Source organism: Muntiacus reevesi, chromosome 10 (genome assembly GCF_963930625.1).
Source record: "Muntiacus reevesi chromosome 10, mMunRee1.1, whole genome shotgun sequence".
NCBI lineage: Eukaryota > Metazoa > Chordata > Mammalia > Artiodactyla > Cervidae > Muntiacus > Muntiacus reevesi.
Genome location: NC_089258.1, coordinates 5,408,880 through 5,421,286, shown reverse-complemented (window position 1 = coordinate 5,421,286; position 12,407 = coordinate 5,408,880). Strand labels below are relative to the sequence as shown.

At 43.2% G+C, this 12,407-nt stretch overlaps 1 protein-coding gene across 1 annotated transcript; it reads left to right on the top strand.

The window, feature by feature from the left end:
* The first annotated feature begins 6,932 nt into the window (after positions 1-6,932).
* GNRH1 (gonadotropin releasing hormone 1) lies at positions 6,933-10,444 on the top strand. The gene is made up of 4 exons (XM_065947113.1): positions 6,933-7,321; positions 7,412-7,553; positions 8,616-8,711; positions 10,188-10,444. Exons 2-4 carry the CDS (start codon positions 7,413-7,415, stop codon positions 10,227-10,229), a joined length of 279 nt encoding a protein of 92 aa, XP_065803185.1. The 5' UTR covers positions 6,933-7,321; position 7,412; the 3' UTR covers positions 10,230-10,444.
* The last annotated feature ends 1,963 nt before the right edge of the window (positions 10,445-12,407 follow it).

Sequence of the window (12,407 nt, the reverse complement as noted above, 5' to 3'; positions counted from 1 at the left end):
CCTTTATATAGTCATACTTTAAAATTTAGGAGATTTCTAAACTGGGGGGGGGGGGAAATGTATAACTGTAAAATTCAATTATTTTGAATCCTATTTACTAAATTCAGCTTCAATGCAAATTGAACTGTGACAAGGATCAGTTTGTCACCAAACCTCCACATTCTATTAATTGTATATTTGTTTGATACCCGATTTGGTGCTGTAGAAAATAAACAAGTTTGGCCTTTGCCCTTAAGATCTATGACAATGCTAAGGCAGGCTTCAAGGGCATGACTCATAGTGAAGGAGTTCACAGACCATGTGGCTGCGTTCATCTAAAAATTTCAAAGCATTTTTCAAAGACTGACTGTCAACTGATGGAAATTCAGTTCAGTTCAGTCGCTCAGTCGTGTCTGACTCTTTGCGACCCCATGAACCACAGCATGCCAGGCCTCCCTGCCCATCACCTACTCCCGGAGACCACCTAAACCCATGTCCATTGTGTCGGTGATGCCATCCAACCATCTCATCCTCTGTCATCCCCTTCTCCTCCTGCCCCCAGTCCCTCCCAGCATCAGGATCTTTTCAAATGAGTCAGCTCTCTGCATCAGGTGGCCAAAGTATTGGAGTTTCAGCTTCAACATCAGTCCTTCCAATGAACACCCAGGACTGATCTCCTTTAGGATGGACTGGTGGGATCTCCTTGCAATCCAACGGACTCTCAAGAGTCTTCTCCAACACCACAGTTCAAAAGCATCAATTCTTCGGTGCTCAGCTTTCTTTACAGTCCAACTCTCACATCCATACATGACCACTGGAAAAATCATAGCCCTGACTAGACGGACCTGTGCTGGCAATGTAATGTCTCTGCTTTTTAATATGCTATCTAGGTTGAACTTTCCTTCCAGTGAGTAAGCGTCTTTTAATTTCATGGCTGCAGTCACCATCTGCAGTGATTTTGGAGCCCCCCAAAATAAAGTCAGCCACTGTTTCACCATCTATTTGCCATGAAGTGATGGGACCGGATGCCATGATCTTAGTTTTCTGAATGTTGAGCTTTAAGCCAACCTTTTCACTCTCCTCTTTCACTTTCATCAAGAGACTCTTTAGTTCTTCTTCACTTTCTGCCATTAGGGTGGTGTCATCTGCATATCTGAGGTTATTGATATTTCTCCCCGCAATCTTGATTCCAGCTTGTGCTTCCTCCAGCCCAGCATTTCTCATGATGTGCTCTGCATATAAGTTAAATAAGCAGGGTGACAATATACAGCCTTGACGTACTCCTTTTGAGCCAGTCTGTTGTTCCATGTCCAGTTCTAACTGTTGCTTCCTGACCTGCATACAGGTTTCTCAAGAGGCAAGTCACGTAGTCTGGTATTCCCATCTCTCAGAATTTTCCATAGTTTGATCCACACAAAGACTTTGGCATAGTCAATAAAGCAGAAATAGATGTTTTTCTGGAACTCTTTTGCTTTTTCAATGATCCAGCAGACATTGGCGATTTGATCTTTGGTTCTGCTGCCTTTTCTAAAACCAGCTTGAACATCTGGAAGTTCATGGTTCACATATTGCTGAAGCCTGTCTTGGAGAATTTTAAGCATCACTTTACTAGCATGTGAGATGAGTGCAATTGTGCGGTACTTTGAGCATTCTTTGGGATTGCCTTTCTTAGGGACTGGAATGAAAGCTGACCTTTTCCAGTCCTGTGGCCACTGCTGAGTTTTCCAGATTTGCTGGCATATTGAGTGCAGCACTTTCACAGCATCATCTTTCAGGATTTGAAATGGCTCAACTGGAATTCCATCACCTCCACTAGCTTTGTTCATAGTGATGGCTTCCTAAAGCCCACTTGACTTCACATTCCAGGATGTCTGGCTAGGTGAGTAATCCCACCATCGTGATTATCTGGGTTGTGAAGATCTTTTTTGTACAGTTCTTCTGTGTATTCTTGCCACCTCTTCTTAATATCTTATGCTTCTGTTAGGTCCATACCACTTCTGTCCTTTATTGAGCCCATCTTTGCGTGAAATGTTCCCTTGGTATCTCTAGTCTTTCCTGTTTGATTGTTTTCTTCTATTTCTTTGCACTGATCACCGAGGAAAGCTTTCCTATCTCTCCTGGCTTTTCTTTGGAACTCTGCATTCAAATGGGAATATCTTTCCTTTTCTCCTTTGCTTTTTGCTTCCCTTCTTTTCACAGCTATTTGTAAGGCCTTCTCAGCCATTTTGCTTTTTTGCATTTCTTTTTCTTGTGGATTGTCTTGACTGATGTCTCCTTTACAATGTCATGAACCTTCGTCCATAGTTCATCAGGCACTTTGTCTGTCAGATCTAGTCCCTTAAATCTATTCCTCACTTCCACTGTATAGTCACAAGGGATTTGATTTAGGACATACCTGAATGGTCTAGTGGTTTTCTCCACTTTCTTCAATTTCAGTCTGAATTTGGCAATAAGGAATTCATGATCTGAGCCACAGTCTGCTCTGGGTTTTGTTTTTGCTGACTGTATAATAGAGCTTCTCCATCTTTGACTGCAAAAAATATAATCAATCTGATTTGTGTGTCGACCATCTGGTGATGTCCATGTGTAGAGTCTTCTCTTGTGTTGTTGGAAGAGGGTGTTTGCTGTGACCAGTGCGTTCGTTTAGCACAACTCTATTAGCCTTTGACCTGCTTCATTCCGTACTCCAAGGCCAAATTTGCCTGTTACTCCAGGTGTTTCTTGACTTCCTACTTTTGCATTTGAGTCTCCTGTAATGAAAAGGACATCTTTTGGGGGTGTTAATTCTAGAAGGTCTTGTAGGTGTTCATAGAACTGTTCAACTTCAGCTTCTTCAGTGTTACTGGTCATGGCATAGACTTGGATTACTGTGATATTGAATGCTTTGCCTTGGAAATGAACAGAGATCATTCTGTTGTTTTTGAGATTGCATCCAAGTACTGCCTTTCGGACTCTCCTGTTGACTATGATGGGCTACTCCATTTCTTCTAAGGGATTCCTGCCCATGGTAGTAGATATAAGGGACATCTGAGTTAAATTCACCCATTCCAGTCCATCTTAGTTTGCTAGTTCCTAGAATGTTGAGGTTCACTCTTGTCATCTCCTGTTTGACCACTTCCAATTTGCCTTGATTCATGGACCTAACATTCCAGGTTCCTATGCAATATTGCTGTTTACAGCATTGAACCTTGCTTCTATCACCAGTCCCATCCACAACTGGCTGTTGTTTTTGCTTTGGCTCCATCCCTCATTCTTTCTGGAGTTATTTCTACACTGATCTCCAGAAGCATATTGGGCACCTACCAACCTGGGGAGTTCATCTTTCAGTGTCCTATCTTTTTGCCTTTTCATACTGTTCATGGGGTTCTCAAGGCAAGAATACTGAAGTGGTTTGCCATCCCCTTCTCCAGTGGACCACATTCTGTCAGACCTCTCCACCATGACCCGTCCATCTTGGGTGACCCCACACAGCATCGCTTAGTTTCATTGAGTTAAACAAGGCTGTGGTTCATGTGATCAGATTGGCTAGTTGTCTGTGATTGTGATTTCAGTCTGTCTGCCCTCTGATGCACTCTCTCAGTACCTAGCATCTTACTTGGGTTTCTTTTACCTTGGACTCCGACCCTGGCCTTGGACGTGGGGTAGCTCCTCTCCACCACACTTCCGAGCCATCTTCGCAGCCCCTGCGCTACCAGTAATCCAAGGAAGCTTAACCAGGGATAAAAGATTAACATGACAATGGTCAAAGTCTCAACTCCCCTTTCATCAGTCTTAACCAAAGACACATCTGCTTCACCAATACTTGTTAAAGCACATCACAACTTAAATAGCATCCATCATTCAAACAAAATGGACTCTTGTTGAAAACCAGCCTCTCATTACCTTCATAGGGAGATAAGATTCCATTCCTCCATGTCACAATGGCCCTTAAATTATTCAAAGTGTCTAAATGAAATAAAGTCAATCACTTACATTCTATTTTCTAAATCCCCCTCTATTTGCAATTAAAGTTCATCTTCTTCCCTACACTATCTGATAACCTCCACAGCGGTGGCTGGGCAAAGAAGTTTATTTGGGTGGACCAACATTGCCTTTTATGCCAAAATCCTTGCAGATGTAATTTATTCTAGAGGACATTGGGCAACAAGTGACTGATCTAGCATCCTACTCAAGGAGAAATTTCCAATCTTAACTCTAAAGTGAACACACATCCAGTTATTTTGAAACATTTTACTGCTTAGCGAATGTAACATACCTTCATCCAACTGGACATGAAGATTTAATTCTGAGTCAGTTAAAACACATCTTAGATGCAGAAAAGGAAACAGATCTAATCAGGTTAAAAGGTCCTTACCTTTCATTCATTCATTCCAATCTAGATTTATTGAATGCTGACTAAATGTTGGGGAGTTATTAATAGATGTTTAAATAAGATGCGATCTTTTGACTATCATGACTTACAGACTGGGGTAAATTAGGGGAAGATAATCATGTATTCAAATAAATATAACAAAGAGTAATGGTTCTCTTTTTTAAATGCTTTTACTGTGTAAATATAATGTCCAGCGGCTCACTTCTGGGGTGGATTATCTATCTCTGAAATTTAGATCATGAGATCTGCTTTTCAGGGCTGTAATAATGAGCAAGGTTAGACTCATTCACATGTCAGGTAACTATTATTTCTCATCTTTGTATTCCCACGACCTTTAGCATAGGGATTTGTGTCTTTTAACTCAATAACCATCTACTGAAATGAGCTGAACCTCTGGCTGGTTATTTTTGCACTAAGCACATTCAAACTGCTACATTTCCCTTTACCTTTTTGATACTATAGAAGGCTTGCAAGAAAGCCAATGTGGTATAGATACACAATGGAATACTACTCAGCCATGCAAAAGAACGGAATAATACCATTTGCAGCACCATGGATGGACCTAGAGATTCTCATACTAAGTGAGCCAGACAGACAAACATAGCCTATTGTTTATATGTGAGATCTCAAATATGATACAAATGAACTTATTTGCAAAACTGAAATAGAATCCGAGACATAGAAAACACATTTAGGGTTACCAGAGGAAAAAGGAGGGGGATAAATGAGGAGTTTGGGATCAGCAGATGATACACATTACTATATATAAAACATAAACAACAAGGACATAGTGTATAGCACAGGGAACTGCACTCAGTATTGAGTAATAACCTATAAGGGAAAAGCACCTGAAAAAGAATATATGTATGTATATTTTTTGGTATATATATGTAAATATATACACGCACACACATATACACATGCACACATATGGGCTTCCGTCAGCTGGTAAAGGATCCACCTGCAATGAGGGAGACCTGGGCTCAGTCCCTGGGTTGGGAAGATCCCTGGAAGAGGGCAAGGCAACCCACTCCAGTATTCTGGCCTGGAGAGTCCCCGTGGACAGGGCAGTCTGGTGGGCTGCAGTCCACAGGGTCACGGTCAGACACGACCGAGTAACTAAGCACACACACGCATACATGCATACATACGTGTGTGTGATCGCATCGCTTTAACTAAGCACATACATACATACGTGTGTATGATCGCATCGCTTTAAGCACATACATACACACGTGTGCATGATCGCATCGCTTCGCCGTACACCTGAAACTAACAGACACTGTAAGTCAACAATACTCCAATGTTTAAAAATAAAGAGACTTCCCTGGTGGTCCAGCAGTTGAGATTCCGCACTTCCACTGGAGAGGATGTGAGTTCGATCCCTGGTTGGGGAATTAAGATCCTGCAATGATGGGGTCAAAAAGGTTAAATAAATAGATCTGCTGTAGACACAGGACACTCTACCCCATACTCTGTGACGACCTATAAGGGCAGAGAGCTGGGGGAGAGAGCAGGTATACATGTGTGTGTGACTGGTTCCCTTTGCTGTACAATGGAGGGTAACACAGCCTTGATCAACTACTCTCCAATAAAAATTAAAAAAAAAAAATAGTCAAAGAAGGAACCTGGAGGGTAGAAGGCTAGGGGATTTCCAAACTCCTACCATTTCCTTTAGCGATTCTCTATGGGTTTGGGACAGTACCAATACTCACTTCTTATTACTTATAACTCAGCTCGTTTTACACATGGGGAGTCTAAGAGCTGAGACCCGCTCCCATACATCCTGACTATACAATTACTATTACATGGGCTCCTCTGTGACAGTCCCCGTGTGTGCCATTTAGCATGACTTAGTCTAAGACAGTTATTTTCCTTGAACTCTTGATTGGCCTGTCAGTTTCCTCAAGGGAATTCTACCTAGCTAGATTTTAATCTCTTTGAATTGTGACCTCAACTATAAAAGTCTTAGGTGAGATTTTAATGGCCAAGATTTAACTAAATTTAATAGATACACCAGTGGGTATTCCAATTATACACACCATTAAGGGCTTGATGTGAGGCTTTAAGAAATTACTATTGAAAAAAAACAACAACAACATAGTCCATGTGCAATGCAATTTACCAGTGGGGAAGATTTCAACGTCTTGGGAAAGTTTCATATAAAAAGGAAGCTAGAAAAATGAACAGTCAGATTCAACACACTTCAAAGGAAGCTTGAGATTTGGGGGACTGTCTGCTCTCAAACAGGTAAAATGCTTTGTATTTCTAGCACTTTTGTTTAGACTGCATGCTATTGTCTGTCTATGGGGCATTTTATACCCTAAGGGCTTAAGGCCAGGTGTGGTGTCTAAAGAAGACTTGACCTTCGTGGTCCTTGTCACCTCCAGTCACAGAGCTCCAGCCCGCGGGGAACCGCAAGAGCTCATCAACCAATATTTGATTCTGTCTTTAGCTTCTTCCCCACCAATGGAAATTTAATCTGTGAGAATTCCACATGTCATCAGATGGCTCAAGGCTGCTGGGGCCAGGGAGACAGCTGGTCGGGGACTCGGAGCTTTGGAAAGTGTGAGGTCCTCTCTCATGCTCACAGATGGTCCAGTCGGCGGTCATGTGGAAGACCAAAAGACACACACTCAGCAAAATGCAATTAGCACTGTAGGGTAACCATGTCAAGCAGCTTTTATCAGCCAGAGACTTCTAGTCGGAGCCACTTTTCAGAGCAGATGGCCCAATTTTCTTTATCTCAGGAAAGAATCTCAATCACAGGGGGAGAAAGTACTAAGGCAAAAAGTGAATTTGATAAAGGAGGAATCCTGAGGTTTGGATAACCAAATAAAAAATAAAAATCAGAAGAGTTTAGTTCTGAAAAGTACTCAACATGTTAGTTTAAGGGACTGACTTTGTGTCCAAGGCAAGAAAGTACCTGTATGTGAAAACTAGATCACTCCCACTTTCGTCTTCTGCCAGGTGAGTGACCCAGTGTTAGGCTTTTCGCCAAAGAGGTCTTTGCTTAACCCAGTCTGGGTCTATTTTTATCACTGTGCTGATACTCCTCAGAATGGAGCCGACTCCCAAACTTCTAGCTGGACTAATCCTGCTGACTCTCTGTGTGGTGGGTTGCTCTGGTCAACACTGGTCCTATGGGCTGCGCCCTGGAGGAAAGAGAAATGCTGAGAACGTGATTGATTCTTTCCAAGAGGTAAGTCCCTCTCAACTTCAAAATAAGACGTGCCTTATGTGATCCAATTGAAGGATTCTAAAATCCTCTATGTGCCCAAGTGTGCTATGAATTCTTGCCCCTGACCCAGGTATTCCTGGGAGATAAGGCACTTTCCAAGTCAAGTCCCATTCCTGCTTTAACTCAGACAGAGACCAATTGAACAAAAAACAGGAATGATTCCAGAGGAGCTATACTCTAAGGATACAGAATTGCCGAAAGACCTAGAAACAATAAGGCTTCCCAGGTGGCTTCGTGGTAAAGAATCATCTGCCTGCAATGCAGGAGACCTGGGTACCATCTCTGGGTCAGGAAGATCCCCTGGAGGAGGAAATGGCAACCCACTCCAATGTTCTTGCCTGGCGAATCCTATGGACAGAGGAGCCTGGCGGGCTACAGTCCATGGTGCCACAAAGAGGCGGACATGACTAAAGTGACTTAGCACAGCACAGTGTGAAATAAAGAAGCCCAGAATCCTCTCCACAGACTATTGGCGAAGCGATTCTCTATTAACTATGACATACTTAGTACAAACTAGAAAATTAGATCAATCCTAGTCATAACAATAAGCTCTTGTATATTTTTGTACACTGTCTCCTTGTGAGGTTCAAAGTACTTCATCCTCAACACCTCTATGGAGAAAAACATTCTCTCTCCTTACTATGGCCTCCAGAGCTGCACCCCAATCTATAAAAGTGTCTGACAGCATCCCATAAAAAAAATTTAAAAATCCTACATGTTGCATGGTGCAGCCCTCCAGAGCTGCACCCCAATCTATAAAAGTGTCTGACAGCATTCCATAAAAAAATTTTTTTTAAATCCTACATGTTTCATGGTGCAGTCAGAAAATTAAAAACAAACAAACAAACAAAAAAAAACCACATTTTTTAAAGAGAGAATTGAAAAAAATAAAGTCCCCATCCCAACTCGCAACTTTCTCAGTCCCACCGTCCCCTGACTTCACTTTCCACACACAATTTTTGGTGGAAATGAAAAATCCCATTTCATTTCTTTACCTCCATCTTCAATAATCTTTTTTTGCAGATAGCCAAAGAGGTCGATCAGCCAGTGGAACCTAAGCGCTGCGGGTGCATTGTTTACCAGTCCCATTCTCCTCTGAGGGACCTGAAAGAAGCTCTGGTGAGTTACCATGTTGACAACATGGAATGTTAGAGATGGATGGGTCCTGGGTACCACCTCCTGGGTCATGCCCTTAGGACAACTCCCTCTCAGCCACTGCAGGGCTTACCTTCCTGACTGCCTGAATTCCTCTTGTACTGGGTCCTTGTCATTTCTTAACACCCCTTTTCAGTGGTTACACAGTACTAATGGCTGGAACCTTTTTTCCTTTTTTCTTAAATTAAAATCTCTTTGCAAACTGTGTCCACTAATCTCAGCTCTGGCCTTAGGAATAACTGACAAATCTCTTTCCACAGCTACATGTGCTTCAGGTATATTCATCAAACTCTCTAGATCATTCTTCTCTAGGCTAATCCACACTTCTCCACTGAATTCTTCAAGAGTTCTTGGTATAACACGGTTTTCCCTGGGAAATGTAGAAATAAAAAATAGTACACTACAGAATTTTTTCTTTGGAATAAAAAATCCCCAACTAATCAATTTACAATTCAGAGCCACAGATTTGATTTCTGGTTTTCTGATTGCACAAACCAGTTTCCAAATTCCCACCCTAAATGGGAATCTACTAACTCAATGTAGGTTTTTTATTTTTTAAAATGTATAATGAGACTTGAATATCGAAATTGAATCCTGAATTCAATATTGATATTCTCTGAGCAATGTGGTCCACTTATGTGCAGCAGTTAGAAGGCATTACAGGCTTTCCTGGTGGCTCAGATGGTGAAGAATCTGTCTGCAGTGTGGGAGAACTGGGTTCAATCCCTGGGCTGGGAAGATCCCCTGGAGGAGGGCATGGCAACCCACTCCAGTGTTCTTGCCTGGAGAATTCTATGGAGAAAGCATTACAGTTCATTTCCAGTTATGCCCAGGCACAGGGAAAGCCTGAATACATCCCACCTGCAGATGAGTGACAGGAAGAAGAAAAAGGGGACAGGGACTTCTCTGGTGGTCCAGTGGTGAGGGCTCCATGACCTAATGCAGGGGGTCCGGGTCCAACCCTGGTCAGAGAACTGGATCCCACATGCCACAACTAAGGCCAGGTGCAGCCAAATACATTTTTTAAATAAATCACTAAAATGTAAAAACCACTCTTTTTTTAAAAAAGTGGACAAATATCTTTATTTCCTTTTTTTCCAATCCTACTTACCTCATGATAAAATAAAAGCAAGCTGTGACATTTTCTGAATACGGCACTAGAAAGACAGAATTGAGGCAGACTGGATTAATAATAGACGAACAAGTCAAAAGACAAATTTCTCTTTCACCTCTGTCCTCACACCCCATACTTAGAAACAAGGTATTAATAGATCTTATGTTTATTTGATTTATAAAGCATGATTCAGCTAGCACTTTTTAATGTGAAGAAAAAAATGGATTATTTAAATATCAATATTTAAAAAAATTTAAATGTCCAAAACAATGATACTCAGCTCAGAAAATCAACTTTGATGTATTTATTACTGACTTATTTTCCAGGAAAGTCTGATTGAAGAGGAAACTGGACAGATGAAGATGTAAATCCACAGGACCAGAAAAACTGATAACACTGAAGTATAATTCTGATTTTGAAATCTGTGACCCATTTAACATCTGTAAATTGTGTGAATTTCAGAAATTCTTGCACCAGGTTGCATGGATTTCATGATGGAAGTGCTTGCATTGGGAATAAAATGGCATAAGTGTTGTCTTTCTCTAACTCAGAACTCTGGGGTGGGAGGGACATGGTAAGCCTCCATGCATACCAGTGTGTTAAGTCGTTGTATTCCTGTTCAGCTCTTTGTGACCTTATGGACTGTAGCCCACCAGGCTCCTCTGTCCAAAGGATTATCCAGGCAAGAATACTGGAGTGGGTTGCCAGGCCCTCCTCCAGGGGATCTTTCTGACTCGGATCGAACAAGCATCTCTTATGTCTCCTGCACTGGCGGGCAGGTTTTTTACCACTAGTGCCACCTTGGAGGGGGTGCTCCTAAACACTGAAAATGTGTTAGGGTGCTCCTAAAAGCATGGGGATGTGGGGGCGCAGAGAAGAGGAGATCATACAAAGGCAATGTTATTGTTGCCGCAAGGAATCCCATGGCTCCCTTCCTCCTCCACTCCCACTACCACCCTGCACTCACCGGACAATTGCTCTAAGTCCAACACCAATTCAGTCCAGTTTTCTATGGGGTGAAAGCTTTCTCCCTGACCTACAGAAGATGGCGCCAAGGCCAAAGTTTCCCCGCTGCCCCCCAGATTGTCTCCAATCCCTTTGTAAGTCAACCAGGGCCTGAGAGAGGCCTCGGGGAAAGGAGGCCTCGCTGGGCTCCTGGCCCAATGATTCTTTGGGCTCCATTTGGTTCCCCTAGGTTCATCAGAGCAAGAGGTGCATGAGGTTTGGACCAAGCCCTAAAAATAATACTGCTCCCCTGCCTGATCTTTCTGATTATTTCTCTTCAGAAACATATGGATTATAGTCAGTTGAAGACAGGTGTCAGGTGTTCCCACGTCCCCTGGTCAAACAGCACCGGCACCATTCATTCTCCAGAATGGGTTAGGTATAACAGATGCATAAATATTTTCATTAACCCTTGGAACAGCCTTGGAAAGTGGATGTTATTACTTCCCTTTAAAATGAGGAAATGAGAGAGAACGAGATGGAGGAGGAGTAGGTGGACGTGGAGTACATCTCTCTCCATGGATACATCAGGAATACACCTTCAGACACAGAAGTGCGTGCAGAACACCAGCTTAGAGCGGACAGGAGTACCTGACCAGTGGAAATGAATATATAAAACCACACAAACGTCGTTAGGAACTAGGGGGGAAAACAGGAGTGTTTGTAGGACTGGACCTACCCTCGGTGGGTGGGGGAACTGAAGCAGGGGTCTGATACCCACGTGGGAGCAACTGTCTGCATCAGAGGAGAAACATTTAAGGCTGAGTGTGAAACAGCTGATCTGTGGCAGCCTAAATGGAATGAGAATCAGACAGTCCTTGTCACAGCCATACATACCCCAGAGGGCGCAGCAGCTGGGAGTTGGAGTTTAGGGATTGTGGAGCAATCCTAGGGTGAGGGCTGCTGTTAACTGCGGAGAGACAGATGTGGAGGAAAGCCAGGCAGCGACGGAAGCAAGGCGATACTGCTTAGTCATGCATAGTGGGTGGAGCCATCACCATAGCCTCTCTCCCCCCACATGCCAGCATCAGTAGCTGAACAATAGAGAGGCTGGCCCATCAAACGCCTGACACGCTGAGCTACAGAGTAGGGCCCCACCCAGGGTACCCCTTGAAGTGCCTGACGCACCGATCTACACAGTAGGACCCCAGCCAGGGGGCCCCTCTATGTGCCTGATGTGCCAAACAACAGAGAAGGACCCCAGTCACAGAAGTCCTCTAAATGCCTGAATGGGCGACGTTATGGAGAAAGACTGGCCAAAGAGACCTTCTAATCGCCAGCTACAAGAGGCTTGAAAAAAAGACTCTGATAGGGCCATAATTCCTGTGGTGGAGGACTTCCCTGGTGGCTCAGATGATAAAGTGTCTGTCTATAATGCTGGAGACCCGGGTTCCAACCCTGGGTCAGGAAGATCCCCTGGAGAAGGAAATGGCAACCCACTCCAGTACTCTTGCCTGGAGAATCCCATGGATGGAGGAGTCTGGTGGGCTACAGTCCACAGGGTCACAAAGAGTAGGACAAAACTGAGCGACGTCACATTC

Coding starts and splice junctions, on each gene's coding strand:
- GNRH1 (XM_065947113.1), top strand. CDS start 7,413: ATGGAGCCGACTCCCAAACTTCTAGCTGGACTAATCCTGCTGACTCTC. Junction 7,554..8,615: donor TGATTGATTCTTTCCAAGAG/GTAAGTCCCTCT, acceptor CTTTTTTTGCAG/ATAGCCAAAGAGGTCGATCA. Junction 8,712..10,187: donor GGGACCTGAAAGAAGCTCTG/GTGAGTTACCAT, acceptor CTTATTTTCCAG/GAAAGTCTGATTGAAGAGGA.